Here is a 27,215-nt window from a genome sequence, read left to right as displayed (position 1 = left end):
CGCCCCCCCCCCCCAGGTGCTGGGAGAAAACAGCTTTCACTGTCCACAGACCTTCGTTCTGCCGTGTAACCGCTAGTGAAGGGTAAGCTTTGAGGAGCGCTATCGAAACCCTTCAGTACAGAAAACACAGATTTTATTTGGATTTAAACGTGCAGCTCTGCCTCTTTCCCGGCCGGCCGTGTGGCAGCGGGCTTTGATTTGTTGCTTTTACTCCACTGAACATATTTTGAGTAGGACAGCAGGGCAAAATATTTGTAAGTTACATTCAGAAGTAACAGCCGACAGCTTTAGTGGAGGAAGAAAACATGAACGGGAGCGTCCGTTTCCAGCCTGGGCGAGCAGCTAAAACGGGCGAGGAAGACGTGAGCCCAGGTGAAGCCCGAGGAGTGCCGGGAGGACTGTGCTCACTTCACGTGCGAAGAGGGTTCTCTCACTGACACTCCCGGGGCCGGTCTCTTCCTCGAGCCAGACCACCAGATCCTCCCCGCAGATGAGCGTGCTGCGCCGGAGCAGGTCACGCCCTGGACAGAGCCACCAGGGGAACCATTCACCTCCGCTTCCCACGCGCCTGCCTTTGCCGCCTGCTCCGAGCCAGCCGAGCTCAGGGCTCCCTGCTCCGCACGCACCCCTGAGGAGGGACGGTCCCTGTGTCTAACCGCCAGCAATCCGGGATTGGGGGCTTAGAAGAGACTCCCACTTTAAGGCTTATGTTTCCGAAGCCAGGAGATGACAGCTAGTTTACTCCTGCAGGTCCCTGGCACTGAAACTAGACGTACTCTTCTAACCAGGCAGCGTGGTCCTCCCAGCACCGCACGTGTAGTCGGCTGGGGTTGGGAGGTCCACACCCAGTAACGTTCAGATGCTGGTGTGACAGGAGGTCCAGACCCCAGCAGATGCGGGAGGAGAGCAGGCTGTGGTGCTGCCCCGGCAGGGTGTCAGGGTGCTGCTGCCTGATAGCCCTGCTGTCTCTCCCCGACCCGCCTTTGCAGGAGGAGCTCGCGAACACGATTTCCCAGCTCGTCCACGTTGTGAACAACTCAGAGGCCCGTAAGTCCCGATGTTTCCATGACTTGAAACTTCCTTGTTCATCGGCTTTGGTAACTTGCCTAGGAAACTAGGCAGTACTGTTTCTTCTCTTTACTTGAGAGCTCTGGTTTTCTGGGGGGCTGGCTGCACGGGAACCTGGGGCTGCCTGTGGGCAGATGTCAGGCGACAAGCCTTCCCTGTGGGAACGCTGTGATGGGCTTAGATGCCGACCCTGAAAGAGGGCAAATGAAAGAGGCATCTTGTGCAGTTGAATCATGTGTGACATCTCAGAGTTTTCAAAAACATGGTTTAAGAAATGGAAATCTCCAGAGCCTCCAGATTTTGAGCTGTGCTGACACTCCCAGGGGCTGTGTGTGAGGGTCGCTGTCACCTCTACGCGCAGGGCTGTCCACCTGAAGACCGGAGCCAGTTAAGGGCCTCACTGGTGATAAGCCGTAAAGTATCGCTGCTCTCCCAAAAACAACACAGGGAGAGATGAATTCGTCCTGAGACATTCAGGCTTTGGTTACTGACGAAGGAAGAAAAAGACAGCATTATTGGTGGGTCTGCTTGGCGCTCCTCGGAGCAGAGCCATCCTCCCGGCCTCAGCGACCCCGAGTGCTCGCCGGCTCTCAGCCGGGTCCCGCAGACGTCTACACGCGGGGTATCGTCTAGGTCTTCACTTACCAAGAAGGCATTGTGCAAAAAGAAGTAAAACAGGGGCGCCTGGGTGGCTTAGTCGGTTAAGCGTCCGACTTTCGCTTAGGTCATGATCTCGCGGTTCGTGGGTTCGAGCCCCGCGTCGGGCTCTGTGCTGACTGCCAGCTCGGAGCCTGGAGCCTGTTTCAGTCTGTGTCTCCCTCTCTCTCTGACCCTCCCCTGCTCGCGCTGTCTCTCTCTCTCCTAGAAATAAATAAAACATTAAAAAAAAAATTTAAAAAAAAAAGAAGTAAAACAAACCAAAAAAAATCAACAAACGGTTATTTTTGGATGGAAGCGTGGTAGTTTCACAGCTCAGAAGAGAAAAATAGAATGTTTTGTTAGAGCTCAGACAGCTGACACAGAACATGAAACACAAAGCTGAGTTTCTACACGGATCGTCCAAGTGTTCATCAAAATTAATGGCTTTGGATCCATTGTTAGGTGTAGGTGGGTGGGAAAGGCCCATAGACGTGCCTCAGAGTTTTTTACTTTAATAGAAATGTGGCCTTGCGTTAGCTAAAGGAAAGGCCCACCAAGCATTGTAGTTGAACATCGAGATATTACCAGTCTACCTGTTTTAATAGGTTTTTATTTAAACATAAAAGGAATTATGGAGCATATTTAATTATCGACTAGGTCTTCTAGCTGCCAAAAAATTCTTGGAAAAAGTAAATGATAAATAATCCTAGTTTGTTTCTCTGTTACTTTCTTGCTTTATGGAACGCGTGAGCCTGAAAACCAAGCATTCAAAGCCTTTTGTTCACTGCAGAACACCTGTTCATCCAAACCTTCTGGCAAACGATGAATCGAGAGTGGAAGGGGATAGACCGGCTGCGCCTGGGCAAGTACTATATGGTAAGATCCGAGTACCTTTACCCCCGTTTGCTTCAGAGGCCCGTGAAGGGAAAGGCATGGAGCATCTTGAGAACAATGGAAAGATCGATCTGTGAAGCAGAGTGAGCTCCAGGCTTAGTGTGTTGAGAGGCTGTGTGATCAAGTCACAGCACTTGGATATGTGCTCGGAGGCGCCTCTGTTTGCTCTTTCAGCTGCGGGGATGAGTTTGGGGATCCTTAGTTAACTCTCTGATGAAAAGGTAAATGCAGGGCGCCCGGGTGGCTCAGTCGGTTAAGCATCCAACTCTTGATTTCAGCTCAGGTCATGATCCTCACGGTTCGTAACATCGAGCCTCGAGTTGGGCTCTGCGCTGACAGTGTGGAGCCTGCTTGGGTTCTCTCCTTTCTTTCTCTTTCTCTCTCTCTTTCTCTCTCTCTCTCAAAACAAATAAACATTTAAAAAAAGAAAAGGTAACTGCAATTGACTATATTTTCACTTGGGAGATGCAGGCTGTACCGATTCCCCTGAGGCCCTGATTCTGCTGATTGGCGTTTCTCTTCCTTCTGTAACAAACGTGTTGTCTGTCTGTAGCTGATCCGTCTGGTCCTGAGGCAGTCCTTTGAGGTTCTGAAGCGAAATGGCTGGGAAGAAAGGTTAGTAAAGGATTCAGGTAGGCCTTGGTGGCCGTAACACTTGCAAAGCAGTGTGATTTTCAAGCCTTGCACTTAGCTCGTATGAATTGCCTGATCTTTGCCTTCCACTCACTCATCTACTATGGGAAGCAAAGCTCCTTGCGCCCGGTAGAGGCTCGTAACGGGGCTGAGCACGCACGCAGCATTTAGACCTTTTTTGGTGACTGCGTTTCCCTCGTGAGCCTGTGTCAGCCTTGTACTGTTAGTGTGGCGGTGTGGCGCGGGAACGAGCGTGACCGTGTCCCCCAGGCACGCTGCCACTAACAGCCGTGTGCTTCCTGTTCTTCAGCCGCATCAAGCTCTTCCTGGATGTGCTGGTGAAAGAGATCCTGCATCCTGAGAGCCAGTCTCCTAACGGAGTGAAGTTTCACTTCATCGGCATTTATCTGGATGAACTGTCCAAAGTGGGAGGGAGAGAGGTAGGGCGCAGTTAGGCACCCGGCCAGCGGTACGGTGCCGGCTCTTCCCCACGTGGGCCTAGAGGGGTGGAGGAAGCGCCGCTGCCTGTGCCCGGCCCTACCACCCACGGGAGCGGCGGGCACAGGCGCCTCCTGTACTGACAGACCCCCTCCCCGTGCGGGACTGTGTCCCGAGCAGCCGGTGGGACACATGCACGAAGATCGTGCACTGAGGACACTCTCGGGAGGCTTCCGTGTAGAAGAGTCGAAAGCAGCCTACACAGCCCCATAGTAACATGGGACTGTGCTCTCGGTACTGATTTGTTGAGCAGCAGGCGGGAGAAACTGTGCCCGTGGCCGTGCCCTTTCCAGTCCCGTGTTTATGCGTGAGTGGACGGTGTGGGAAAGGAAACGTGGTTTTGGCATGCCAGCAGTGATTCTCTGAGTCTGGGATTCTCAGACCTTTTTTATTTTTCTAGTTTTACACGTTTTTGCCAGTGTTCTGCCGTGAACACGTATTCTCTTGAGAAGAAAGTAGAAACGGTCCCTTGGTCTTACAGTTTTCAGTCACGTCCATGTGGAGCCCGTCTGGCGGGGAGAGAAAGTAGAACAGCGCGGGCTGTTGGGGGGTTTCTCTGGCCACCGGTCTCTGACACCCCGGTGGCTGGAAGATGGCCGTGACCTTTAGATGACCTTAGCCTGGTGCAGAGCATCTGGATGATTCACACCATGCTCAGCTTGGGCGCCGTGGAGAGCTGTTGTCCTTCGCCAACCTCCGTGAAGAATGCAAACGGTCCCCCTCTGTAGGACTAGCAGAATGGGGCAGAGGCTCTTTTTTCCCCTCATGTTTTTCCTGTTTTGTTTCTAAATTCCAGCTTTTGGCAGATCAGAACCTCAAGTTCATTGATCCATTCTGCAAAATTGCTGCCAAGACAAAGGAGTAAGTAATTTCCGTGTTTGTTTTCTCTGCCTCACATGGTACTTCATTGTGGGTGATGGCGGTAGCTTGCGAGTCCCTGTGGCGGTTAACGCGGAGCCCGGACGGCTGAGCTCTCAATCTCTGCAGTGAGACTTCGGAAGCTTGGAATCCTAACTGGACTCCGCCGGCTTTGCGGTCAGGCCCCAGGCCCTCCAGGAGCCGGCGCTCCCTGGACCGCAGCGCTGCCTGCTTTTACCACAAGGCTCCCCGGTGGCCCCGGAGTGTGGCGTGGCAGGCAGGCGGTGGCGCCGGGTGCCAGGAGGCTTCTCCCCACCACACTCCATCGCGGGGCAGGGCCAGGCCCTCTGTTGTAACCAGCTCCTCATTGATTTTCTTACCCCCAGCCAGACGCTGGTGCAGACGATAGCTAGGGGTGTTCTCGAAGTCATTGTAGACCAGTCTCCTCTCGGGCCCGAAGAGTCCCTTGAGGAGCAGGAACCCCACGCGGCCGAGAGCGAGCACCCTAAAGAAGAGACGCCTGAGTACGCGGTGGCCTGGAGACAGTCCGACAGTAAAATGAAGACCGGTAAGAGGATTTCTACAGTCTTTTTCTTTTCTACAAAGTTCTCATCAGATGAGCACCTTTTGGTACGTTTGTTGGAGCCTTGCTGACTACAACCTAGAGGTCACCGCAGGTGGCTCGGCCACAGGCCCCCCAGAGAAAGAGGCAGAGCCGTGCGGAAACGCCGGTCCTTGCCCAGGAGGCCTCGGCGACGTGCACATGCCTTCTTCCGGGTCGCCGGCTCCCTCGGGTTCTACCTTGTGTTGCTCTTCCTTTGACTCCTGTTTGTTTTTGTTGTTTTGGGTTTTTGATGTCGGAAAACATCCTAATGTTGACTTGCATCTGCAAGAGGGTCCTCGGCGGTCCCGTTGCAAACAACACTTGTTCCTAGAGCTCTGCTGCCTGATCTCCCCTTCTCTCCAGGGCTCCTTCTCTGAGGGTGGATACCACTCACTGGGGGGTATCCTGTGGGGATTTTGTGCAGGGACCAGATGCCGTGCAGACCGCTCTTGTGTCTGTAGCAGCTGCATGTGGAGCGTGCATTTCTCGTTGCAGCACGTCCAGTCTGGCGGTGGCTCATGGCGTCTCAGGGCGCAGCATCGAAGTGTCAGTTAGCCAATAAAAAGCTAAGATTTCAAAAAGTGATGACCAGAGAAAATTTGATTTATATATTTTTTAATAACAGGACACCGAACTTTCTCTGTACCAGGAGCCAGGTTTTTAACATCATGCCTTTAAAAATCTGGAAAGAGGGGTGCCTGGGTGACTCAGTTGGATAGGCGTCTGACTCTTGATTTCACCTCAAGTCATGATCTCATGGTTCATGGGTTCGAGCCCCATGTCGGACTCCACACTCAGCACNCCCCCTCCTCCCTCTCTCCTCCCTCTCTCCCCCCTCTCTCCCTCTCTCTCCTTCTCTCTCCCTCTCTCCCTCTTTTTGCCCGTCCCCTGCTCACCCTCCCTCCGTCTCAAAATAAATAAGCTTTAAAAAAATAAAAAGTGAAAATAAACCTGGAAAGATACCAAAACGTCAATAGTCAGTCGTGCATGACAGCGTTACAGGTGACTTCTGCTTTCTTTGTACTTTGGTCTGTTGTGGATTTTCTACACTGACCATGTATTATTTTTTTCACCGGAAAAATCATTATCTTAAAAAGAAAGAAGAAAAAACCTAATCTTAAATTCCATGCAGGTCACAGAATTAACCAGATGAACTTGCACAGGTGCTGTGTGGTCGGGAGCTGTCTCTGGCTCACCCCTGCGCGCCAGGTGTCTGTCCGAACTGGAGACGCGCCCCAGCCTCGTCTGTCGTGCTGGCCGGGAGCACGGGGCCCTGCTGTCTCCAGGCTGTGCCCTGGGGCCGCACCTCTGATGAACTCATAGGATTTGAAAAATTGTGAGCTTTTATCTACCTCTTAGCTGGCCTCAGCGCTCCTGGAGTTATTCTGTAAACGCTCCAGGTTGTGTTCGTATTAGTGTGCGTCTCCCGCCACAGCCATGTGAGAAGCCAGCCTGTTAGCTGTACAGATTTTTGCCACAGCTTCAGGTCGACCCCTAGGCATTGGGACAGGCTCACGGAGCGCAGCCGAAGGTTTGTGTGTGGTGTGATCGGAAGGCGGAATGTGTGCTTTACTCCGGGTTTCCTGTGAGGAGACTCTGGGGGGGATTATGGATGTCTCTGCGGGGCGTTCTCTGCAAGGAGACGCCGAGTGAGACAGCGGCTCCGGGGAAGCTGTCGCCGCCATGCGCCTGCAGCCATGTCTCGGGTATGTTTTGACAGCACCGGGCAGGCAGCACTCCGGACCTGATGGGCTCAGCGGCGACGGGGAGCTTGGCGGTGGGAGCCCGGAGGGCGCCGGGCCCCTGCTCCAGGTGGGTAGAGGTGGATTTGCTGTGCTGTGGCCTGGCAGGTGGGAATTAGGGTCAGAGCTTATTATCCCCGAGGCCTGGGTGTAAAGTCGTCTTTAATCCCTTCCCTCGCTGACGTCACCTTCCTACGTGAGCTTCTCGGAGACAAAGAAGTTTAAACGTGACAGAATTTTGAAAGATGTCAGTGTTCACTTCGGCTTCAACCGTTGGGGTCTGTTCCGCACGTGCAGGGAAGCCAGCTCGGTGCTTCTCCTGTAGGGACGGGCCCCTGTGCTCCCGGGTGTCAGCTGGACACCTGGACTGACCCTGCAGAGAAGGCCACGCCTGGGCACGCGTCATGTGGTGTGTTTTACTAGGGGGTTTTGTTTGCTTAAAAAATAAAATAGAGCAGGTAAAGAGTAGTTTCCCCGAAAAACAGACAGCGAATTTTCCAAAGATGCTGCCTAAGCCTTTGGTCACCGAGCCTCGGCACTGGCTGAGGACGCTTCTGGAGTCCCAGGCTGTGCTTTCCCTCCCCAGCGGGAGGGACTTTCCCCGTCGGCGATCTGGCTGCGGACTCACGTCTCGTTGTTCTCACGCAGTTTGACTACAAGGCTGTCGCTGACCGACTCCTTGAGATCACCAGCAGGAAGAACACCCCTCCCTTCAACAGGAAGCGCCTCTCTAAACTCATCAAGAAGTGAGTGAGCGGTGGGTGCCCCGCTGACGCCCCCCGGCCCCCTTTGTACAGCTCAGGGTGGAGGGTGCCCCGGCCCGCTCCCCTCCGCCTGGCCTTGCTGGCTTCTGGCCACAGCAGCGCTGGGTGCACAGGGCAGCCGGGGGTTTGTGAGCAGGCCGCTCCCCGCCTCACAGCCCCATAGCTCCCCTCCTGGGCCGCAGCCTGAGGGCGTCAAGGACCTTGGCGGAGCCAAAAATCACAGTGCGAAAGGGCTGTGTCGGTGTTGGCAGGGCAGACGGGTGTCACGAACCCGCTGCCTCACCTCCTCTGCAGCTAGGCCACGTGTGGTCATAGGTGTCACTGGCCATTGCAGCAGTTCGGCACGGGGCACCCTGGCTTAGCGTGGCTGGCGGCACGGGGCAGCCGAGGTTCACTGGCCTCTGTGTGAGCAGGCGCCCCTCAGGGCACTTGACATACATTCTGTCGGGTTCAGAAAGGCCCTGTAAACCCGTAAACCAGCTTCTGTCCTTCCCCGCCTCACAGATGGGCCAGCCGGGCACAGGGCAGGTGACCGTCTTGCCCAAGGTCACAGCTCCCAGGTGGCGGGGCTGCACTCAGACATGCTGTCCACCCCCCACCTCCCCCTGGAGTCACGGCCCTTCCCTGCTCTTCTGACACCAGCGGGGGGGAGCATGTTCCCTGGGCGAACACAGAAGGGCCGAGCAGCCTCAGCTTGAAGAAGGACGCTTCCGTCTCTTCGGCTTTACGCAGACGAACCAAGATAGAGTCTCTGGGTCACCGCGTCCTGTGGTTGGCACTAATCGAGGGCCATTTGTCCTCCACTGGGGGCCTCTGCCTCACTCCAGGTTTCGCCTCCCCTTCTAGAAGAAGGAAGTGAACTGACGCACCTCCAGATAGCACGTCTTAAAAGTTGCGTGCAGGTGTTTGCAGAACACAGGAGGAGGGGTTTCTCAGAGCTTCTCCTGATTGCTTTTTCAGGTTTCAGGATCTCTCTGAAGGTGAGGAAGCCCAGGGGTCACGCTGACGACGCTGCGGGAGCGGGGCCCCACTGAGGCCCTCGCGGCAGCTGTGGAAACACAGGCTTGAGAGGCCCTGGCCGGGAACATGACACCTGTGAAAGGCGTCAGCCGAGCCCTTGGGAGCGCCGCCGCGTCGGGCCTCTGCCAGTCGGCCCGTTTTCCCATCCCGGGACCGCGGCGGGGCCAGACCCGAGGCCGGGGGCATCGTCTTAGCAGGAAGGATTTCTGGCAGTTGAGGAAGGTTCCAGTTTGATTCCATAGAAAGAAGAGAAGCTAACCTCTCAGGGTGCTTTTCCTTTGTTGTCGTGGTCGGTTGTGCCCCGGGGGCAAAGCTGTTGTCCATGGGGACACGTGGGCGAGCCGGCAGCTCACCCGGCCGCGTGTGCGCCTGGGCACTTAGAACGGGGGCGGGGGGGGGGAGCACCCAGGGCTTCCCCCGTGGTGCACGGTCCCCGTCAGCAGCTGACAGGTTGCACTGGGAAGGCAGCGAGGAGCCCCGATGGGCACGCGGGACTCAGGTGGGGAATCTCCCCGTGTGAGGTGGGACCATGGGGACAGTCTCCACAAGCTGTGACCACAGTGCCTTTGGTGTCCAGCAGGCACCATATCCCAGCTCAGTTTTGCTGAGGATGTTTCCGCTGATGAAGATGACCAAACCCTCAACCGAGGAAAGCACAAGAAAAAAGGAAATAAACTTTTAGAGAAAGCCGCCCCGGAGAAAGAGGGAGGTGAGCCGCGAGCTTGCCGCGGACGCGGGGTGGGGAGGAGGACGCAGCAGCCCGCGGGGAGCCCCTCTGTCCCCAGGGCCTGCCAGAGCCAGGCGTCGGCTTGGGAGTGTGTCTCGCTTCCTGTGGGACCGCCCCGGCTCCTAGGCTCTGAGCGTGTGTCCCCTCCTCGGGGCGCCTTCAGGGCTGCTGCCAGGAAGTGGAAACGCTAGAGAGACCCTGCCGCCGGAGCACTGGCCCTGTTTGCGCCCCAGCCTGTGGCTTCGCCATAGGGCCTGGGAACCAGTAATGCTGTTCCATCTCTGTGGGAACAGGCGTTCGGAGGCCTGCGGTCCCAGCAGGGAATGGAAGGAATGGCGCCCCGCGACAAAGCTTGTGGGGTGTGGGGGCACGGAGGGCCAGGGCTCCTCTGGGGGTGGAACACGGGGTGGCTGTCGCCCTGCATCGGGCACCTGCGCATTGGGTGTGTGTCTCTAGGAAACAACTCGTTTCTTGCTGAGGAAGAGACTGAAGGCAGCATTCAGAAGAGAAAAAGGAAAAAGAGGAAGAAGGCCCATCTCCAACCAGCACATTTAGGGTCAGGGGCCCAGGCCCTGCCCCCAGAACAGAACGGGAGCAGGGAGCCAGAGGGAAGAGCCCCAAAGATGCCTGCAGCTGAGCCGGGGGCGCCCACGGCCCCTGGCCCGCAGGAGCAGGGCGTTTCGGGGCCTGTCCTAGTGCACAGGAAGCGGAAACGACCAAGGAAGAGGAGCCTGAGGGGCCAGGGCGAGAGCGCAGAGACTACGGACCCCACATCGCCACAGCCTCTGGAGGACACGGCCCGGGTGCCGTCCCCGCCCGTGGCCCCCACCAGCGGAGCCCCCGTCCACAAGAGGAAGAGGACACTCGGGGCCCTCCCCATCAATGGCAGCGGCCCCCCCACGCTGGCCTGGCCCTCGCCCCAGCAGGAAGGCCGTCCAGCCGGCCTGCCCCCGGCCGGGAGACTGAAGAAAAAGAAGGGAGAGCCCAGTGGCCTTGATCTTTACAACCCATCCCACCAGAAAACCGCCATCTTGAAAAAGAGGAAGAAGATGAAAGAGATGTGTCACTTGGTGGAGCGCAGTGGAGTGCTCAAGTCCGAAGCCAGGCTTTTCCAGGCTCTGGTAAGGCAGCGGGCCCCGGCGCGGCCCCCCCGTCTGCAGGCCGAGATCTGGGGGGCGGGTGGGGACAGGTCCATCCTCAGCACTGAGGAGCAGCCCTGGTTTACGAGGGAATACAGACGACTCTTGGTGGCCCTCCCAGTCCCCCACGAGGCTGCGGGAGGGCGGGCGCTGCTGCCCTGCGGGGTGAGCCACCAGACGGTGTCACTGTCCGATGCTGGTCCCCTTTCTCATCATCAACTCTGGCCAGTCCTCAGCCCCTTTCGGCAAAAGAGGCAGCCCTGAGTTTTCTTCTGTCTTGCTCTTTAACGAAGAGACAGTCACTGCTTACACGTCCGAGGCAGGGTCAGCGAGCGGTCAGGCTCTGGGGAGCATCTGCACCAGTGACGGCGCAGTTCCACTGTGACGCCAGCCACGCCAGGCACCCGTGGGCCGCTCCGGGGCGGTGGTAGAGGCGGAAACCTCTTGAGCTGCAGGCCCTGCCGGAACAGGCCTGCTGAGCACGTCCCACTCCCCTCCGTGCGGGCGCTGCCGCGGGCTCACACGCCAAGGCCTTGTCGGTGGGAACCTGCGTAGGCTGGGTTGCGTGCCGATCTGAGGCCGGTGGTATCCCCGCGTGGTTACGTCAGCTTGTGTCAGAACGCGTCGTAGCTGGGGAGGCCCTCAGCTCTCCGCCGGGCTCCAGGAAGCCTGCTCTCACCTGTGACCGCTCCCTGACCAGCTCTGTCACTTGGACCATTGTCCCGTGGCCGTTCACACACTTCATTTGCTGCCCTTTCTTCTTTCTTCATTTGCTGAGAATATCAGAGAGATCTCGGAATCTCATTTCTCAGGCCCTTGGCAACCTCTTTTAGGATTAGAACTATTGCCAAGTAAGCCACGGGTCACGGGAGGTTTTCCTCCCAAAAGGGCCCCGCGTCTCTGCCAGTGGGGCCAAAGGTTCGCGAGAGGCTGCCTGGGTCTGCCCCTCGCTGGCAGCACTGTGGGTTCTGCGGGAAGGCGGCCCGCTCCCCAGCTGGGAGCTCCCAGGCCTGGCGGGAGCTAGCAGTGTGACCTCCCAGAGCCAGGGCAGGGTCCTTGCTGTGGGCCCGGAGGGCAGCGGTCAGACTCCCAGCGCGTGTCCTTATCTGCCTGACGTCACCCTCGTCCTTCCTGATCAGAAAGGAGGAGATGAGGGCGCCTGGGTGGCTCATCCAGTGAAGTGTCCAGCTCTTGGTTTCAGCTCAGGTCATGATCTCCTGGTTCGTGGGTTCACTCCTCATGTTGGGCTCTGCTGATGGGGTGGAGCCTGCTTGGGAGTCTCTCTCTCTGCCCTTCGTTTGCACGCTCACTCTCTCAAAATGAATAAACTTAGAAAAAAAAAAAGAAATGAGAAAGTGAGTTATTACCTAATAGGTAGCCTTTGAAAGGCAGAAATCTCAGAACAGGGAACCTGAGTTTGGAGACGCATAAAGAGGGCATCTTGTGGGTGGGAGGCTAGGAGCCCCCGCCCCCTTGGCACGGCACCGTGGGAGGGAGCTGCCGCGCGTGCCTGAATCTGCACCCGGCCGGGTGGAAGCGGCGCTCGTCCACCTGCTGCAGGAAGCGGTGGGCGCGGGGGGTCTGCGCTGCAGACGCTGCGTCGTGGGGGCCCCGCCCGGCTGTGTGTGCACCCCTCACCCCGTCCCACTTCACCTCCGTGTGCCTCAGTGCCAACTCCCCTCTCGCCCTTCCCTCCCGTAGGGCAGCGGGGGGACTTTCAGCCTCTCCAAGAAGCAGCAGCCGAGGACGGAGAATGACTTTGTGAGGTTCGACACCCCCTTCCTGCCGAAGCCTCTGTTCTTCAGAAAAGCCAAGAGCGGTGCTGCTGCCGCCTGTGCGCGCCCTGCCGGGCAGGTACGTGCACTCGGCCCAGCACGCTGCCACCCGCCCCTGCAGCGCACAGCCCGGTCCTGCCCCAAGGCCGGGTGGGGGTGCTCTGGGCGCTGGGCCTCTGCTTCTGCCCACAGCACCTGGGGTCATGTTCAGGGAGCCCAGGTCGGCTGGCGGGGGACCGGGGTGGTCAGGGGACGTGCAGCTGCAATGGGTGACGCCTCGTCTGAGAGTTCGCAGAGCAGGCCTAGGGGACGGGAGGAGGAGGGGACGGGGGCCCCTGCCCGGGACTCGGGGGCGGTCAGGGTGGGGGAGGGAGTGGGTGCCAGCCCCGTGGCCCCATCGCGGGGGTGGGAGAGAGCGGCAGCCATCACGGAGCCCGGGGGCAGCTTGGCCAGCAGCTGCTGCGGGTGTGTGGGGCAAGGGAGGAGCTACTGTGTGAGTAGCCTCGAACCGGCATTGACGACTGCCCGTGTTACTAGGCACAGGTAGGGTGTCCCGGGGACACTGGGCGCACAGGGGACAAGCCCCTCCGGCAAAGCGTTTACGGGGCGGGGCTACGGGATCCGCACAGGGACAGGGCTGCTTTGTCACACGGAGCATGTGCACATCCGGGAAGGTGTCAGACGTGCAACAGCTTGGTCAGTTCTGACGAATCGCCAGGACATCAGATGAGCGTGTGAAACGCAGGGAGGTGCGTCCCACCCCCTGGGTGAGAGCCTGTGCCGGTGTGCGGCCCCAGTGCGCGTGCACACTAAAACAACGGCCTTGACCTGGTGGGCTGCTTCCCGTCACATGGAAGGTGTCAGACCCCGCGGTGCTCGCCTGCCCTCCCCGGTGCCGCACGCAGCTGCCGTGTGGCCACACACACACCCTGGGTCTCACTCCCCTGTGTCCTCCCTTTGCAGCGAGACAAGACGCCCTCGAGCTCCAAGAAGGTCACCTTCGGGCTGAACCGAAACATGACCGCGGGTGAGTGGGGGCCGCGTCTCCCGCTGCCCTGAGGCGGGCAGGGCCTGTGGTCCAGAGTCCGCAAGGGGCCTCTGGAAGGAGGCCATGTCCCCAAGCCCGCCCACCCAGACTTGCCAGAGCCTCAGAGCCTGGGGGACGTCTGACAGCCCTCCGGCCACGGCTGCCTCTGCTGGCATTTGGAGTCACCTGCCCAAGAGGAGACGGGAAAAGAGGGTGTTCTCGTCCCATTGCTTTCAGTGTCGGTACCGCTCCCCGCTTTGGTTCGGTTCAACAGAAACCAAACGTTTTGAAAGTGTAATGAGTTTCAGACCTGAATATGGGGACCACGAGGAGACGGGGGGTGGGGGGAACCATCCAGGGAGAGCTTGAGGTGCCCCCAGGCTGTGAGGCCTTGTCCTGGGAGCTGGGGCCTAAAAGAGTGGCCGGCCTCCTGCAGAGAAAGGCTCCTCCTTGAGCCTCCATCAGGTCCGTCCGTGTCCCGCTGCAGCCCGCCCCCAGGGTCAGGGTCAGAGTCAGAACCTGGCTCGCCGCACGGTCTTCTGACACTTGTGCACTCGCTCCCGTGAAGCAGCCTCCACAGGGGCTCTCGGTTCCTCAGAGAGCTCCCAGCTCGCTGTCTGCAGGGCCTCGCGGCGGGGGGAGCGGCCCAGCTCTGAGGGGCCACCAGCAGTGCCGAGTGATGATGTGGCACCCGCGTGGGGCGCTGCTGGGGCAGGCGGGAGGGGCGGAGGAACGGATCCTCGTAACGTGTGGCCTTGCTTTCACCCTCCACAGAGTTCAAGAAGACAGACAAGAGCATCCTGGTCAGCCCCACGGGCCCCTCCCGGGTGGCCTTCAACCCTGAGCAGAGGCCCCTCCACGGCGTGCTGAAGACCCCCACCAGCTCACCAGCCGGCACCCCCCTGGGGGCCAGGAAGCCGCTGGCCGCCACGCCAAAGAGAAGGCCCACGGCCATGGACTTCTTCTAGGGCACCAGAGAGCCCTTTTAGGGACAGGTTTTGTACAGATGTTCTATAAATTGTAACTTTAAGAAGGTGGGTCGTTTTCTATTGTTTTATAACCACCATGAGTTGTACAAATGAGGCTGTGAGCGGAGCCACCACGACTCCACCCCTTCTGCGTGCGTCTTGCGGATCAGATCGTTTTGCGACAAACGCCGTCAGCGCAGGGGCTCTCTGGAGGCTCAGGTGCATGGATCTGAGTGCGGGAGCTGAGCACTGCGACCGCCACTCGGCCCTGACGCTGCAGGCACCGCAGAGCCCCCAGGGCACATCCTGGTCGGCTGACGGCTCGGAACTTGGGTGCCCAGTGCAGCGTGTGTGGGGGGGGCCGGCTTCCAGTGGCCTGCAGTCCGTATGAAGCATGTGGGCAGCGCCCCNCTGTGATGGTTTCTCTCTGGGTGCCCAGCGGAGGCGGGGAGGGCAGAGCCCCTGCCCCTGGGCCTTGTCCCCTTCCTTCCCCGTGTCCTACCTCTCAGGCCAGCCCAAGTGTCTTCACTGGTGAGCGCCCCCCGGCTCTCACCCGGGGCCGCCAGCACCGCCTTCCGGCAGGTCACGTGCTCGGTTCCCTCCTCCAAACGCGAGCCTTTGCGCCAGCGCTCGCCGAGACTGGCGTCCCCCAAAGCAGCTTTCCTGACTTGGATTAAAATTCCTGTCTTCAGAGGTGTGGCAATGGAGTCCGGACGCCAGAGCCCGTGCCAGGGCAGAAGCACGCAGCGCTCCGGGGTTCCTTCTGCATATTTATGTGCCCGTAGCTACCTTTTATCTGAAGTATTGCAGCTTGCACTTACAATTTTTATAGAGTTCTGATTTCAGTTAATCACACGCATCAGCGGAAGGCGCTCCGACCTCAGTTGGAGAAGCAGGAGCAGAGCGTGGGGAAGCTACGTCTGTCCCTTGAGCCTGAGTGACGGACGGTGCTCACCCAGGGAAGGACACTGGGGTGCCCCAGCTTCTCCTTGAGTTTATGAAATAACAGATCACACTCTTGAAGAAGAGATATGTGATTGGGTCTGTAGGCCTGGCACACGGGTGCCCAGTGCTTCCCTGGGTCTCTCTCTGCACAGGGGACCTCGGGCCTCCTGGGAGTGAAAACTGCCACCTCCCCCCACTCCTCCCCCGGAGGGGGCCCCGGCATTGCCTCTGTGGGGCCGGCCACAGCTTTGGGTGACGAGGGGCGCCGCCGGGATCGTGGGACTGTGTTGATTTGATTTTGGTTTCTTAATCACGTGATCAGGGTGGGGCTTCATCTGCGATACTGCTTCTGCGGGGTTGGGCGGCCCCTGGGAAGGAAGTGTGACCCTTGTCCTTTGCCTGCTCTGTGTTAAAGTCCTGTCACACTTAGGCCACAAGGAGAATAACACCAAACTGTCAAGTAGTGGTTGTAACGAGAAGTCTTAACACCGTGTAACGGTGACTGTGGTGGCGTTTGTATGCGGTCACGTGCTGCAATTGGTAAAATACTTACAATCACATTCAAAACCAAATCTGATCGTGTGACGAGGTTAGATTTGAATATTCAAACTTTGTTAACTTTTTGTTTAAAAGAAATGTCTCGTTACCCTCGGCCAGATTATTTTTCTAACGGTTTTTGCTTTAGCTTTAAAGATGGGCCACGTAATCCCGCTGCGCGAAGGCGCCTCAGCACCAGGGTGCGCCCGTCTGCTGAGGCCCCCGCGGAGCGTCCCCGAGGGGCACCTGCCAGTCCTGCTGTCCTTCTGGACCCGGGCCCAGGGGTGACGGTGTGTCACCCTTGTCTCAGTCTGTCCTCACTCACTCTGTTCTCTGGGTGAGTTCAGGTTTGCTGAGGCTTATTTTTAATGCCTACATTTTGGCAACGAAGGAAGAAAAAAAATTTTTAATTCTCATTACATACACATTCAACAAGAATGTGTCATACAAAGAAAATGTATTTAGGAAACCAATTTTCTATTTGATGCATGTTATTTTCCTAGGTGAAATCGCTAAGGGGGCTGGAAGCCCAAAGCGGAAATGATTTACGTCCACGCTGGTGATCTTACAGTATTTTGTACAGCCGTCATCTTCCCCCTTACCCCGTTCGTCTGGTTGGTTTTGTACAATTTGGTATCACTTTATAAACGTGTAATCCTTTCTAACTTCTATTTACCCGAAAGCACAAAGAGGGGTCAAGGCCGTCTGGAAGCGGTTATTAGTGTTGGAAAGGACATGAAATGGAAGCTGTGTTTTGATCTGTCTTTGATCTGCCTGACCGCTGTCAAGAGCCGCCTGTTTACAGTCCCTTCGTACCCGTGTCTGCAGAGTGTGTGGGTCACGTCGAAGCCAAGTCCAATAAACAGCCTGTCTTTGCACTCGGATCTGTACTTGACGCTGGCTGTCCGTGCGCGTGAACGTACACGTCTTGGGGACGGAGTGCGCCGCGGGGTTGCGGGATGCTGACATCAGCCCTGAGCGCCTGACGACAGGCCTCTGCAGGCACCTGTCCTTCCCCCGGAGCCGGCGAGGGGTCGTGCGGGGGTCTCCCGGGTGGGTGAAGCAGAGCCACTGGCGCCGGGCCTGACGCCTCTGCTCCGCGGGCCCCTGTGTCAGCAGAGCGGCGCCAGCGTCCTAGCTGGAGACGCCCCGCTCCGGCCCAGGGAAGTGCCTGCCACCAGGATGTTGGACGCGGTCAGTGGCCACCTACCCCCCCCCCCCCCCCCCCCCCGCTGGGGACCAGCAACGGGCTCCGTGGGGGGCAGGCAGGACACAGCACTAGGCTCTTGACCTTTGTGTGCACCAGTTCCCGGCAGACGTCCCCAGCTGCACGCGGCCTGGGTCCCCGACAAGTCCACTAGGGTCACTCAGCCCAGAAAACAGCAGCTAGAACAGCGGGAAGGCCTCCCCCGCCGTCCAGTCCTGGCCTCACCCCAAGTCCCTGCACCCGCTTCTGCGACGGCGGGCGGGCGGGTTTCAGGCTGTCGCTGTTGTAGTGTCAGCTGGGGCTGCCATCCGATTCCTCCTCATCGAAGTCGGGACACTCCCTGTCTCCTGCCCCCAGAGGCCTGTCTGCGCCCGCCCAGCCCCCCCCATCCTGAGCGGCTGCGGCTGGGGGGGGCGGGGGGGGGCAGCCCTGTTCCTGTCCCTCGTCCGCCACAGACCTGAAGTGGTGCTTACGTGGTGTTCACAGTGGTCCATCCCGGGCCCCTCACGGCATCCGTGCCTGGTCTCCCAGTGCCCATGGGCACCCACCGTCCCATGCTGCCAGCACAGGCTCTGCTCTGTCCCCCTTTCCTGCCGGAGCTCACGGGCTGCAGCAGGACACCGCTGTCGTGACAGGAGCCACCGTCCTTAGGTCCTGAAGCCGCTAAGGCTGCAGGGGCGACAGCCCGAGAGACACACGCAGGGGACACGTGTGCCGGCTCAGCCGGGGATCAGATCTGTGTGGGGAGGGGGAGAGCAGGGCCACATGGAGGCCTGGTGCTGTCGGAGTGAGAATCCCCCACCCATGCGTCTGCCTGGTTTGTACAGATCGGTGTCAGGCTTCACGCTGTGTGAGCCTCATGAGGGTCTGCTGAACTTAGCAAAGAAGTGTAGATGGTCTGGAAGGAGTGCTTGTGCTGAGTGTTGGAAAGAACTTTAAATTGAATCCGCGTTTTAATTTGTATGCATTTTTTTTCCCTTAATTTACCCGACTGCTGGCAAGGACTGTTTACAAGCAGGTGGGATTTGAACAGAGGCTGGAAGAGCGTGAAAAGCGATCCATGTGTTAGGCACCTGGAGAGGGTACTGTGAGCAGAAAGGGCAGCACATACCAAGGCCCTGAGGCAGGTGCCTGTTCAGGGAGCTCTAAGAAAGATAAGGAGGTAGGACTTCTGGAATGGTAGTGTGACTTGCCCAGGGACACCTCTACCCAAGAGAGGCATTGGATAACTGGTCAGAATCAGTAACAGCCATTTATAGTCTCTGGAGGTGACCAAAGGGCTTCCAACAAATCGAGAAGCATCTATTCACTAAAATCCACAGCAGCTGCGGAAAGACGGCAGGAGGGTGGCTGTGGCAGCTGGAGGCTGTGGCCGCGGGGAAGCCCTTGGTGGGGTGGCCGCCGTCTCCCAGGCGGAAGGGCTGCTCCAGGAGTGCGGCAGCGGAGGGGCCCCCAGAGGGGCCAGAGGCTGGAGGAGGGCCGGCGTGGGTGCGGCGGGGGCGGCGGGGGTGCTGCCGTGGGTGCTGCGGGACGCGCCCAGCAGGGCTCTGTGACTTGGAGCAAAGGCCCGTCTTCAGCCCTGGGGGTGTGGGAGCCCCCCCACCCCCGCCCCAGGCACCTCCTCTCCTGCCCAGCTCTGCGCGCTTCACGCATATGACAGCTTCCAGAAGGTAAGTCCTCCCGTGAGTCCCTGTTCACGGGCTTTCAGGAGCCACAGGGGCACCGGGCTCCACGCAAGCGTGGGCTCCACGGGGCTGTGGGTTTGCCCCCTCGCAGCATGGACCCCGGCCAGGCCAGCAGCAGGGAACCTCGCCCACTGGGTGCCACCCAGGCCCGCGGAATCAGGCGCTCCCCACACCGGCTGAACTGAGCCGAATCCGGCGGGAAAACCACCACACCCAAGGGCTCTTTCTTTGCCTCCCAAGCTCAGGCCCGAGAAGCTTCGCACCAGCCCCACGGCCCCCCAGCTTCCTTTAGCCTTGTGGCCATGTGGACATTTGCCGTATGTTTGGTTCACGTTTTCTGTTCGAACCCACTCCGAGTAAAGTATGGGCAACGTGACATTTTCTCCCGGAACCTCGTCACCGCGGCCTCACCTCCCTCGAGGGCCTGCTCAGAGTCCCCGACTTGTTCCTGACACATTTCTTTTGTAACCAGGAGATGGCTGACCACGCGCTGCATTTGCTTACCGTGGCGTAAAGGCTTTCTCCTTCTAGAACACCTCCCCTAATTTTTCTCGTGAGAGTGCATCCTTGAGGAGTATGTCCAACCTTGACCCTGCAGCCCCTGGGTGGACTGGGGTGTCCATGCGAGCTGGGATGTTCCACAGGACCCAGCGTAGGGAACCTGCCGGGCCAAGCACCGCGGGCGTGCGGCCAGGGCCAACGGGCACCGCCTCCCGGGTCCCGCCTCAAGCACAGGCCGTCCCTGTCTTTTGTCTCCGGGCGCTGAGAGGTCAGGAAGTCCTGGGTTAGCACGTCAGGCGGCAGACACGCAACGGGAGTGTGCAGCCACCGGACAGAAGCCGGCGTTGTGACGGAATACAGAATACACAGAATACACGTGATTTCACCAACGCCCCAACTAAATAGCACTTTCCTATACATGAGACATAGGCCAAGTCGAAGTTTTATTTGAAAACAACATGAGCCCACAAAGCCTGCCAGGACCAGGCCAGAACACTCGGTCCATAGTGACCCTGCAGGGGGGAGGGGGAGGGTTGGCGAGGCCCGGAGAGGGCCCAGCCCGCACCCTGAGCCGCCCCCCACAGAGCCCACCTGCTCCCTGCACCCCACACTCGGCTGCTGAAGGAGCCCCGGGCCTCTCCCATGGGCTGTCGCTGCAACCACACCGTGACGCGGGCCTGAGAGGTGCCAGGCTGCTCGGGGTCCAGGACCACAGGCACTGAAGACGCAACAGACACCCAGGGGCGCCTGGGAGGCCAGTCTGTTGAGCGTCAGACTTCGGCTCAGGTCATGATCTCGCGTGGGTTCAGGCCCCAAGTCGAGCTCTGTGCTGACAGCTCGGAGCCTGGAGCTGCTTCAGATTCTGTGTCTCCCTCTGTCTCTGCCCCTGCCCTGTTCATACTCTGTTTCTCTCTCAAAAATAAATAAGCATTTTTTAAAATCTTAAAAAAAAAAAGAAAAGGGTCTTTGTAGATTTAGGTGAGGTCACGAGGGTGGGTGCTAAACGATACGGTGTATGTTCTCACAGAAAGGGGAAATGTGGACACAGGCAGCCGCACGCCAAGGACCGGTGAGGAGCCAGCAAGCAGCAGCGGCTGGAGCAGAAGCCCCCCCGCCCCCCAGGGACGCAGAGGGACCGGTCCTGCCCGCGCCCTGATCTTGCGCACCAGCGTCCAGACCCGGGGGGGTGGGGGGCGGTGAGGCCGTCCATCCGCAGAGCTGGGCCATGGTGCCCTGGACCACAATCCCGTCCCCACGTGAGGCAGCAAGCAGAGAGAGGCCGCTAGGTCCGCAGGTGACGGGGCTGCTCTCGAGCCCGGACGGGGCTGTGCTCCCCGTGAACGGAGACCCACTGAAGCAGGTGGGCTGCGGGTGGGGCGGAGTCAGACTCGGAGGCCAGCCTCTCCCGGGCCAATGCTTCAGCCCTGCACCTGGCGGATGACACCACTCCAGAGGGACACACGGCCTCCCGCCAGACCCCAGCCCCGAGCAGCCGAATCAGAATGCCTTCTGTGAGGCCGCGAGTGGACATGACAACCTGCTACACTCACAACTTGCTGTGTCGCCTTGGCTACCGTACAAGGGACAGCGAGGTTCCTAATGAGACTGACTGACCTTCAGGCTTGCGCACCACCAGGCAGGCTCGCGGTCAGGCTAGGGTCAAGTGTGGGGTCAGGCACAGGATCAGATGCAGGGTCAGGCGTGGGATCAGGCGCAGGATCAGGCGCAGGGTCATCTGCGGGGTCAGGTGCAGGATCAGGCATGGGGTCAGGGATGGGATCAGGCGCAGGGTCAGGCACAGGATCAGATGCAGGGTGAGGCGAGGGGTCAGCTGCGGGGTCAGGCGCAGGGTCAGGCTCTGGCTGGCCACCTGGCTCTGGGAACCGCGACTAGACAGACACACAGGCCTGTAAGGGAAGGTTCAGACGCCAGCGGGCGTTGCCATTGGAAACGGATCCACCAAACGGTAAACGGCTCTAGGTAAAGGGCAGAATAAAACAGCATGATGTGTCGCTTTGCATGGCATTCGCAGCCCTGGAAAGTGTGAAAGCCACGCAAACACTTCTTCGTGCTCCTGTCCGTCGCTCTGGCCAGTCGGCCCTCACGAAACCCCGCAGGCCGCAGGCCGGGGCTGAAACAGCAGGCGTCTACTCCCCGCTGCCCTGGAGCTGGAAGCGGGGGATCTGGGTGCAGGCGCGGTCGGCGTCGTGGTGAGGGCTTCTCCCTGGTTTGCAGATGGCCGCCCTCTCGCCCTGCCCTCGCCTGGCGGAGGGAGGGACGGAGAGAGCTCCCCGCGTTTCCTCTCCTAGGGACACTGACCCCGTGGGATCAGGCCCACCTTTATGGCCTCATTTAACCCTAATCGCTTCCTTCGTCCAAACACAACACACTGGGCGGGGGGCTGCGGCCTATGGGTTTGGGGGACACGGTTCAGTCCGTCACAGTGTTTAGATGGGACACATACGTAGGTCCTGGTTCTGTCATCAGTGACCGGATTTCACCCACGTCACAGTGGGCCGGGCGAGGGGTCTGTGCGGACCGTCTGGTACTTTGCCGGATGGGAAGCCTGTGTCACCCCGAGTACAAGCTGCTAAAGCGCCCTGGCCCTTGGGCCCTCAACAGCGGGCGCAGAGCAGACATACCCTGAGCCGGGGTCGGCCAGCTGGGCGCCGGGGTTTACAGACGCCACTGGAGCCCCTTGCGTTGGGAGAGCGGGTGGTGGAACGGGTCGAAGCTGGTTTCCGAGGATGAGCCGGGTCGGGGGGGGGGGTTCTCTTCACATAACCCTTTAAACCCTGCCCCCTGTGTCCTCTGGGCCCAGGGCTCTAACCACGCACACACTATGCCCTTTGACTACTTCTACGTATCACGAAGGCCCTCCTCGCCCTTCTCGTGGTTTATTTAAATTCTGTTTTCTCCGTCTTCCTATTAACCGGCCCCTCCATCCACCCTGGCTGGGTCCTGTCTCCTGCCGAACCCATGACTAAACGACTTCCTTCGGATGGGGCTTTCTACGTGGTTCCCATGCACAGCTGGTGGGCGTTTCCGTGGCACACGTGTACAGCGACGCAGCTGGCAGTGTGTGTCCAAATTCCCAGAGACGAGCACGCTGTTTAATCCCAAGCTTCCGCTGCTAGAAATTGGACACGAGGAGATCACTGTGAGTGAGACCGTGTCAAGTGTGTACTCCCAGGGCTTTCGTACCAAGGGCGTTACGTCTGCCGTTACTCCCGCGGGTGAGATGTAGGCAGAGCCACGGCTGACCCTGGGGGCTCCACGGGGCCACTCCGTCTGGTCCGGGACACGGCGTGTCTTCAGTGCTGCGGCAGATCGCTGTCGCTCTGGCCCCGAGGGGATAGCCGGTGCGTCCGGGCATGTTGTCCGAAAATACGTCTGTAGGGGCCCCTGGGTGGCTCGGCCCGCTAAGCATCTGACTTAAAACTATCCTAAAAAATAAGCTCTATGAATGTATTCTTTTTTAAATTTTTTTTATTTTTTATTTGCGAGACAGAGAGAGAGCACAAGCAGGAAAGGGGCAGAGAGCGAGGGAGACAGAGAGGATCCCAAGCAGGCTCCACACCCACAGGGAGTCCACCACGGGGCCCGGACCCACGACTGTGAGATCAGGACTGGAGTCGAAATCAAGAGTTAGATGCTTACCTGGCGCCCCTAGAATTTAACTTTTTTCAGAGTAAAAGAATCCGGTCAGTCATGCCATCTCCTAACGTGCCGGGGTCAGTAGCACATGGTGGCATGCATCCTTCCACGCCAACGAAGACGACTCTGTGTCATCGTGACTGTATTTCACTCCCGCAGAGGGATATTTAAGGCTTCTCTCAGCAAATCCGGGCCTCCGTCAATGTGTGTTGCGGCCGTTACTGCTGCTTCCCTGCAGTGGAGGCTCAGTTAACCTACAGGAAGGAGCTCACCAGTCAGTGCTGCGCCCCCAGCTCAGGTGGGGGCTCGGCTCCCTGCGAGCGGGAAGCCCCCTCGCCCTGAGCCAGTCTCTACTGTTTAGTTTAAATTTTTAAATTTTTTTTAATGTTTATTTTTCAGACAGAAACAGAGAGACAGAGTACAAGTGGGGGAGGGGCAGAGAGAGAGGGAGATGCAGAATCGGAAGCATCTCCAGGCTCCGAGCTGTGAGCACAGAGCCGAGGCGGTAGTGCAGATTTAGAGTCCCCTGCACCCCTGCCCCCACAGTTTCCCCTTCTACAAACACCGCCAGTGATGGGCACGTTGCTCACAACTATGGATGAGCGTTATTTCCTGACTGAGGCCCACGGTTTATATCAGGCTCACTCCTGGCAGTGTGCGCTCTGTGGGTTTGCACGGATGTGTAATGACTTGCACCCATCGTAGTCTCATCCACCCTGAATGTCCTCAGTGCTCTCCCTGCTCATCCCTCCCCCGTCCCCTCGAACCCCTGGCAACCACGGGTTTTCCTCCGACAGTGTCTGTAGTGTGACCCTTTCCTGAAGGCCACACAGATGGGGCTCTCCTGTGTGCAGCCTTTTCACATCGGCTGCTTTCACTTAGCAACGTGCATTTACATTTCCTACGTGTCTCTCTGTGTTTTGAAAAAAATTAGTTTTTTTTACGTGTGTTTATTTTTGAGAGAGACAGAATGAGCAGGGAAGGGGCAGAGAGGGAGAGAGAGAATCCCAAGCAGGCTCCATGCTTTCAATGTGGAGCAAGACGCGGGGCTCAAACTCATGAACCGTGAGATCCTGACCCGAGCCGAAGTCGGATGCCTGACCGACTGAGCCGCCCAGGCGCCCCCACTGTGCTTTGACAGCTCAGGTATTTCATTGCTGAGCAGTGTCCCCTTGTCTGCAGGTGACACACTGTGTTTATTCCCTTCACCTGCTGAAGGACATCTTTGTTGCTGCCATTTTGGGCAATTATGAATAAAGCTGCAATAAACATCCATGGGCAGGTTTTTGTGTGGACGTAAGTTTTCTTTTTATGAATGTTTATTTATTTTTGAGAGAGAGAGAGAGACAGGGAGGCAGAGGATCCCAAGCAAGCTCCATGAGATGGTGATCTGAGCTGAAATCAAGTGCTTAACTGAGTCACCCAGGTGTCCCTGGATGTAAGTTGTGTTTTTTTAAGTGTTTTTTTTTTTTTAATGTTTATTTATTCTTGAGAGAGAGAGACAGAGCTCAAGCAGGGGAAGGGCTGCAAGCGGGCTGTGAAGCAGCTCCAGGCCCCGAGCTGTCAGCACAGAGGCCGACATGGGGCTCAAACCCACAAATTGTGAGGTCATGACCTGAGCTGAAGTCAGACACTTTAACCAACTGAGCCACCCAGGCGCCCCTGCACTTCTGTTATTGAAGTATTGTTGACACACCATCTTCTATTAGCTGCAAGTGCTCAGCACGGGGACGTGACTAGCCTGGCATGATGCGATGCTCGCCATAAGAAATGCCGTTGGCATCAGTCACCGTACCACGTTATTACAAGGTCATTGACGGTGTTCCTCATGCAGTACTTTTCCATCCCATGACTCATCTATTTTATAACTGGAAGTGTGTGACTATTCATCCCCCCAACTTCCTCCCTCTGGCCACCTTCACCTGCTGAACTCGTTCTCTGTATTTATGAATCTGTTTCTGTTGTTTGTGTGTTTCTTTTGTTTTTAGAGTCCATGTGTCAGTGAGGTCGTACGGTGTCTGTCTCTGACCGAGTTCACCGAGCAGAAAACTCTCTAGCTCCACCCATGTTGTTGCCAATGGCAAGACCTCATTTCCTTGGGGGGTATTTGTTTTCCTGTTACTGAGTTTTAAGGGTTCTTTGTATATTTTGGACACGAGTGCTTTATCAGTGTTTTACAAGATTTACGGATTTGCTCTGATGCTGGGACACACAAGGAGACACTTGGTGACGCTCAGCTGAAATGCTGACCTGGGCACATCAGCAAACCGGACACAACCAAAAGAGTCAGCGAACTTGAAGATATGTCACTAGAAACTTCCCTACTGAAATGCAGAGAGAAGGAAGTATGGGGAAAAAAATCCCGGAACTTCAGGACAATCACAAAGGGTGTGGCACACTTGCGGCATCCCCAGGGGAGAGGGAAGACAGAGCAGAGACAGAAGGCGTACGTGAAGTCGTAATAGCAGATAACTTTCCAAAATTCATGACAGACACCAAACCACGGATCCAGGCAGCTAAGGAAACACCAAGCAAAATTTTTAAAAAGTTAAAAATTAAAACATCTACTCATAAACATATCCTATTGAAACTGCAGAAAATCAGAGACAAAGAAAATCTTGGAAGAGGGCAGAGGAAAAGCCACCTCACCTGGGGAGAAGCAAAGGCCCCCAGGTGAGGGAGAAGAGAGGAGAAGTGAGCCCCCGCCTAGGGTCCCCTTCCCGGGAAACTTCCCTGCAGATGGAAGGAGAAAGAGACTCCTGCTGAGAAGGCCGGACGCATTTGTTGCCGGCAGACCCGCCTTGTGAGGACGCTCAAAGATGCCCCTCGACAGTGACACTCAGAAGCTGTTCTAGCCTGTCCCCCCTCCCGAGACGGAAGCTGAGGGGCGCTGCTCAGACTCACACAGGCTCTGGTGGGTGACCCCGCCCCACCCCCACCCCCAGGCACAAGATGACGCTGCTCAGGGCACTTCAAACCCATTGCTTCCCTTCCTACTTTACCAAACACGGGGGACTCTCTCGGGTCTTTACAGCTGGACCCCAGAGGGGCTCCCGGAAGTGAGCCCACCAAGCCCCCCCCACGNTTTTAATGTTTTATTTATTTCTAGGAGAGAGAGAGAGAGAGAGACAGCGTGAGCAGGGGACGGTCAGAGAGAGAGGGAGACAACAGAATCTGAAACAGGCTCCAGGCTCTGAGCCCGACGCGGGGCTCGAACCCACGAACCACGAGATCATGACCTGAGCCGAAATCGGACGTTCAACCAACTGAACCACCCAGGCACCCCAGGTTGTCACCTACAGTGTAACTGTTTCTATGGTTACCAGTTCCGGAAGCTTCCGCCTGGGGTGAGTCCACCTCAGCTGTAACTGTATTCCCTTCCTTCTCTCCAGATTTGGGCGTGGCAGTCTATGCGGGGCCTCGGTGCTCTGACAGGGCTGAGGGAAGTTACAGACTGTCAGTCTGGTCATTCTCCCCCGTGAGGGTGGACGTGACGGCGTCTGGCCTCTGCAAGCGTCCGAGCTGGGGCTGGACGTCCCAGCCTGGCTTGCGTCTGAATAACGGGAATGCGGTTTTGTCCACCTCTTTTCTAAGTCTTGACTTCTTTTTTTTTTTAAGTTTATTTTTATTTAGTTTGAGAAAGATACAGATAGCAAGCAGGAGAGGGGTAGAGAGAGAAGAAGACAGAATCCAAGCAGGCTCCACGTTGTCAGCTGTCAGCACAGAGCCCGATGTGGGGCTCGAACTCACAAACTGTGAGATCATGACCTGAGCCGAAATCAAGAGTCAGATGCTTGGGGCGCCTGGATGGCTCAGTCGGTTAAGCGTCCGACTTCGGCTCAGGTCATGATCACATGGTTTTATGGGTTCGAGCCCCGCGTCGGGCTCTGAGCTGACAGCTCGGAGCCTGGAGCTGCTTCAGATTCTATGTCTCCCTCTCTCTCTGACCCTCCCCGACTCATGCTCTGTCTCTCTCTGTCTCAAAAATAAGTCAAAAACAAAAAAAGTTTAAAAAAAAAGAGTCAGATGCTTAACCGACTAAGCCCCCTAGGTACCCCTAAGTCTCGACTTCTGTTTTTTCCTGATGTTTGCTTTGAATGTCCTTTTATTTCTTTAACTTTTAAAACAGCTTCATTGGAATATATTTTATACACCCTAGAGTTTACCTGTTGAACATGAACAACTCACTGGTTTTCTGTCTATTCACAGAATTGCAAATCTCTAACAACCACCTAATTCTAGAGCATTTTCCCTACTATCCCGCATCACTTGCTTGTCAGCCATCCCTCCCCATTCTGCCCCCTTGCCCCCCACCGCCCCACCCTTG

General features: G+C 57.6%; 1 protein-coding gene across 2 annotated transcripts in view; it reads left to right on the top strand.

The window, feature by feature from the left end:
• The window catches only part of RRP1B (ribosomal RNA processing 1B), a 15,019-nt gene extending 594 nt beyond the window's left edge, over nucleotides 1-14,425 (top strand). Inside the window, exons 2-15 of one of the 2 annotated variants that reach the window (XM_077755441.1) lie at nucleotides 990-1,047; nucleotides 2,498-2,583; nucleotides 3,155-3,216; nucleotides 3,545-3,674; nucleotides 4,529-4,593; nucleotides 4,977-5,158; nucleotides 6,915-7,006; nucleotides 7,585-7,682; nucleotides 8,661-8,680; nucleotides 9,301-9,429; nucleotides 9,904-10,568; nucleotides 12,288-12,440; nucleotides 13,325-13,388; nucleotides 14,163-14,425. In XM_077755441.1, coding sequence (XP_077611567.1) covers nucleotides 990-1,047; nucleotides 2,498-2,583; nucleotides 3,155-3,216; nucleotides 3,545-3,674; nucleotides 4,529-4,593; nucleotides 4,977-5,158; nucleotides 6,915-7,006; nucleotides 7,585-7,682; nucleotides 8,661-8,680; nucleotides 9,301-9,429; nucleotides 9,904-10,568; nucleotides 12,288-12,440; nucleotides 13,325-13,388; nucleotides 14,163-14,356 — 1,998 coding nt within the window. In that variant the 3' untranslated portion in view covers nucleotides 14,357-14,425. Of the gene's footprint in view, nucleotides 1-989; nucleotides 1,048-2,497; nucleotides 2,584-3,154; nucleotides 3,217-3,544; nucleotides 3,675-4,528; nucleotides 4,594-4,976; nucleotides 5,159-6,914; nucleotides 7,007-7,584; nucleotides 7,683-8,660; nucleotides 8,681-9,297; nucleotides 9,430-9,903; nucleotides 10,569-12,287; nucleotides 12,441-13,324; nucleotides 13,389-14,162 lie in introns of both variants that reach the window. The other variant, XM_077755440.1, reaches the window with a different exon arrangement.
• Nucleotides 14,426-27,215: the final 12,790 nt, after the last annotated feature.

This window comes from Crocuta crocuta, unplaced genomic scaffold, assembly GCF_008692635.1.
Source record: "Crocuta crocuta isolate KB4526 unplaced genomic scaffold, BGI_CrCroc_1.0 scaffold675, whole genome shotgun sequence".
Lineage (NCBI taxonomy): Eukaryota > Metazoa > Chordata > Mammalia > Carnivora > Hyaenidae > Crocuta > Crocuta crocuta.
The sequence above is the reverse complement of the archived record's forward strand: the minus strand, read 5'-3'. Positions and strand labels throughout refer to the sequence as shown.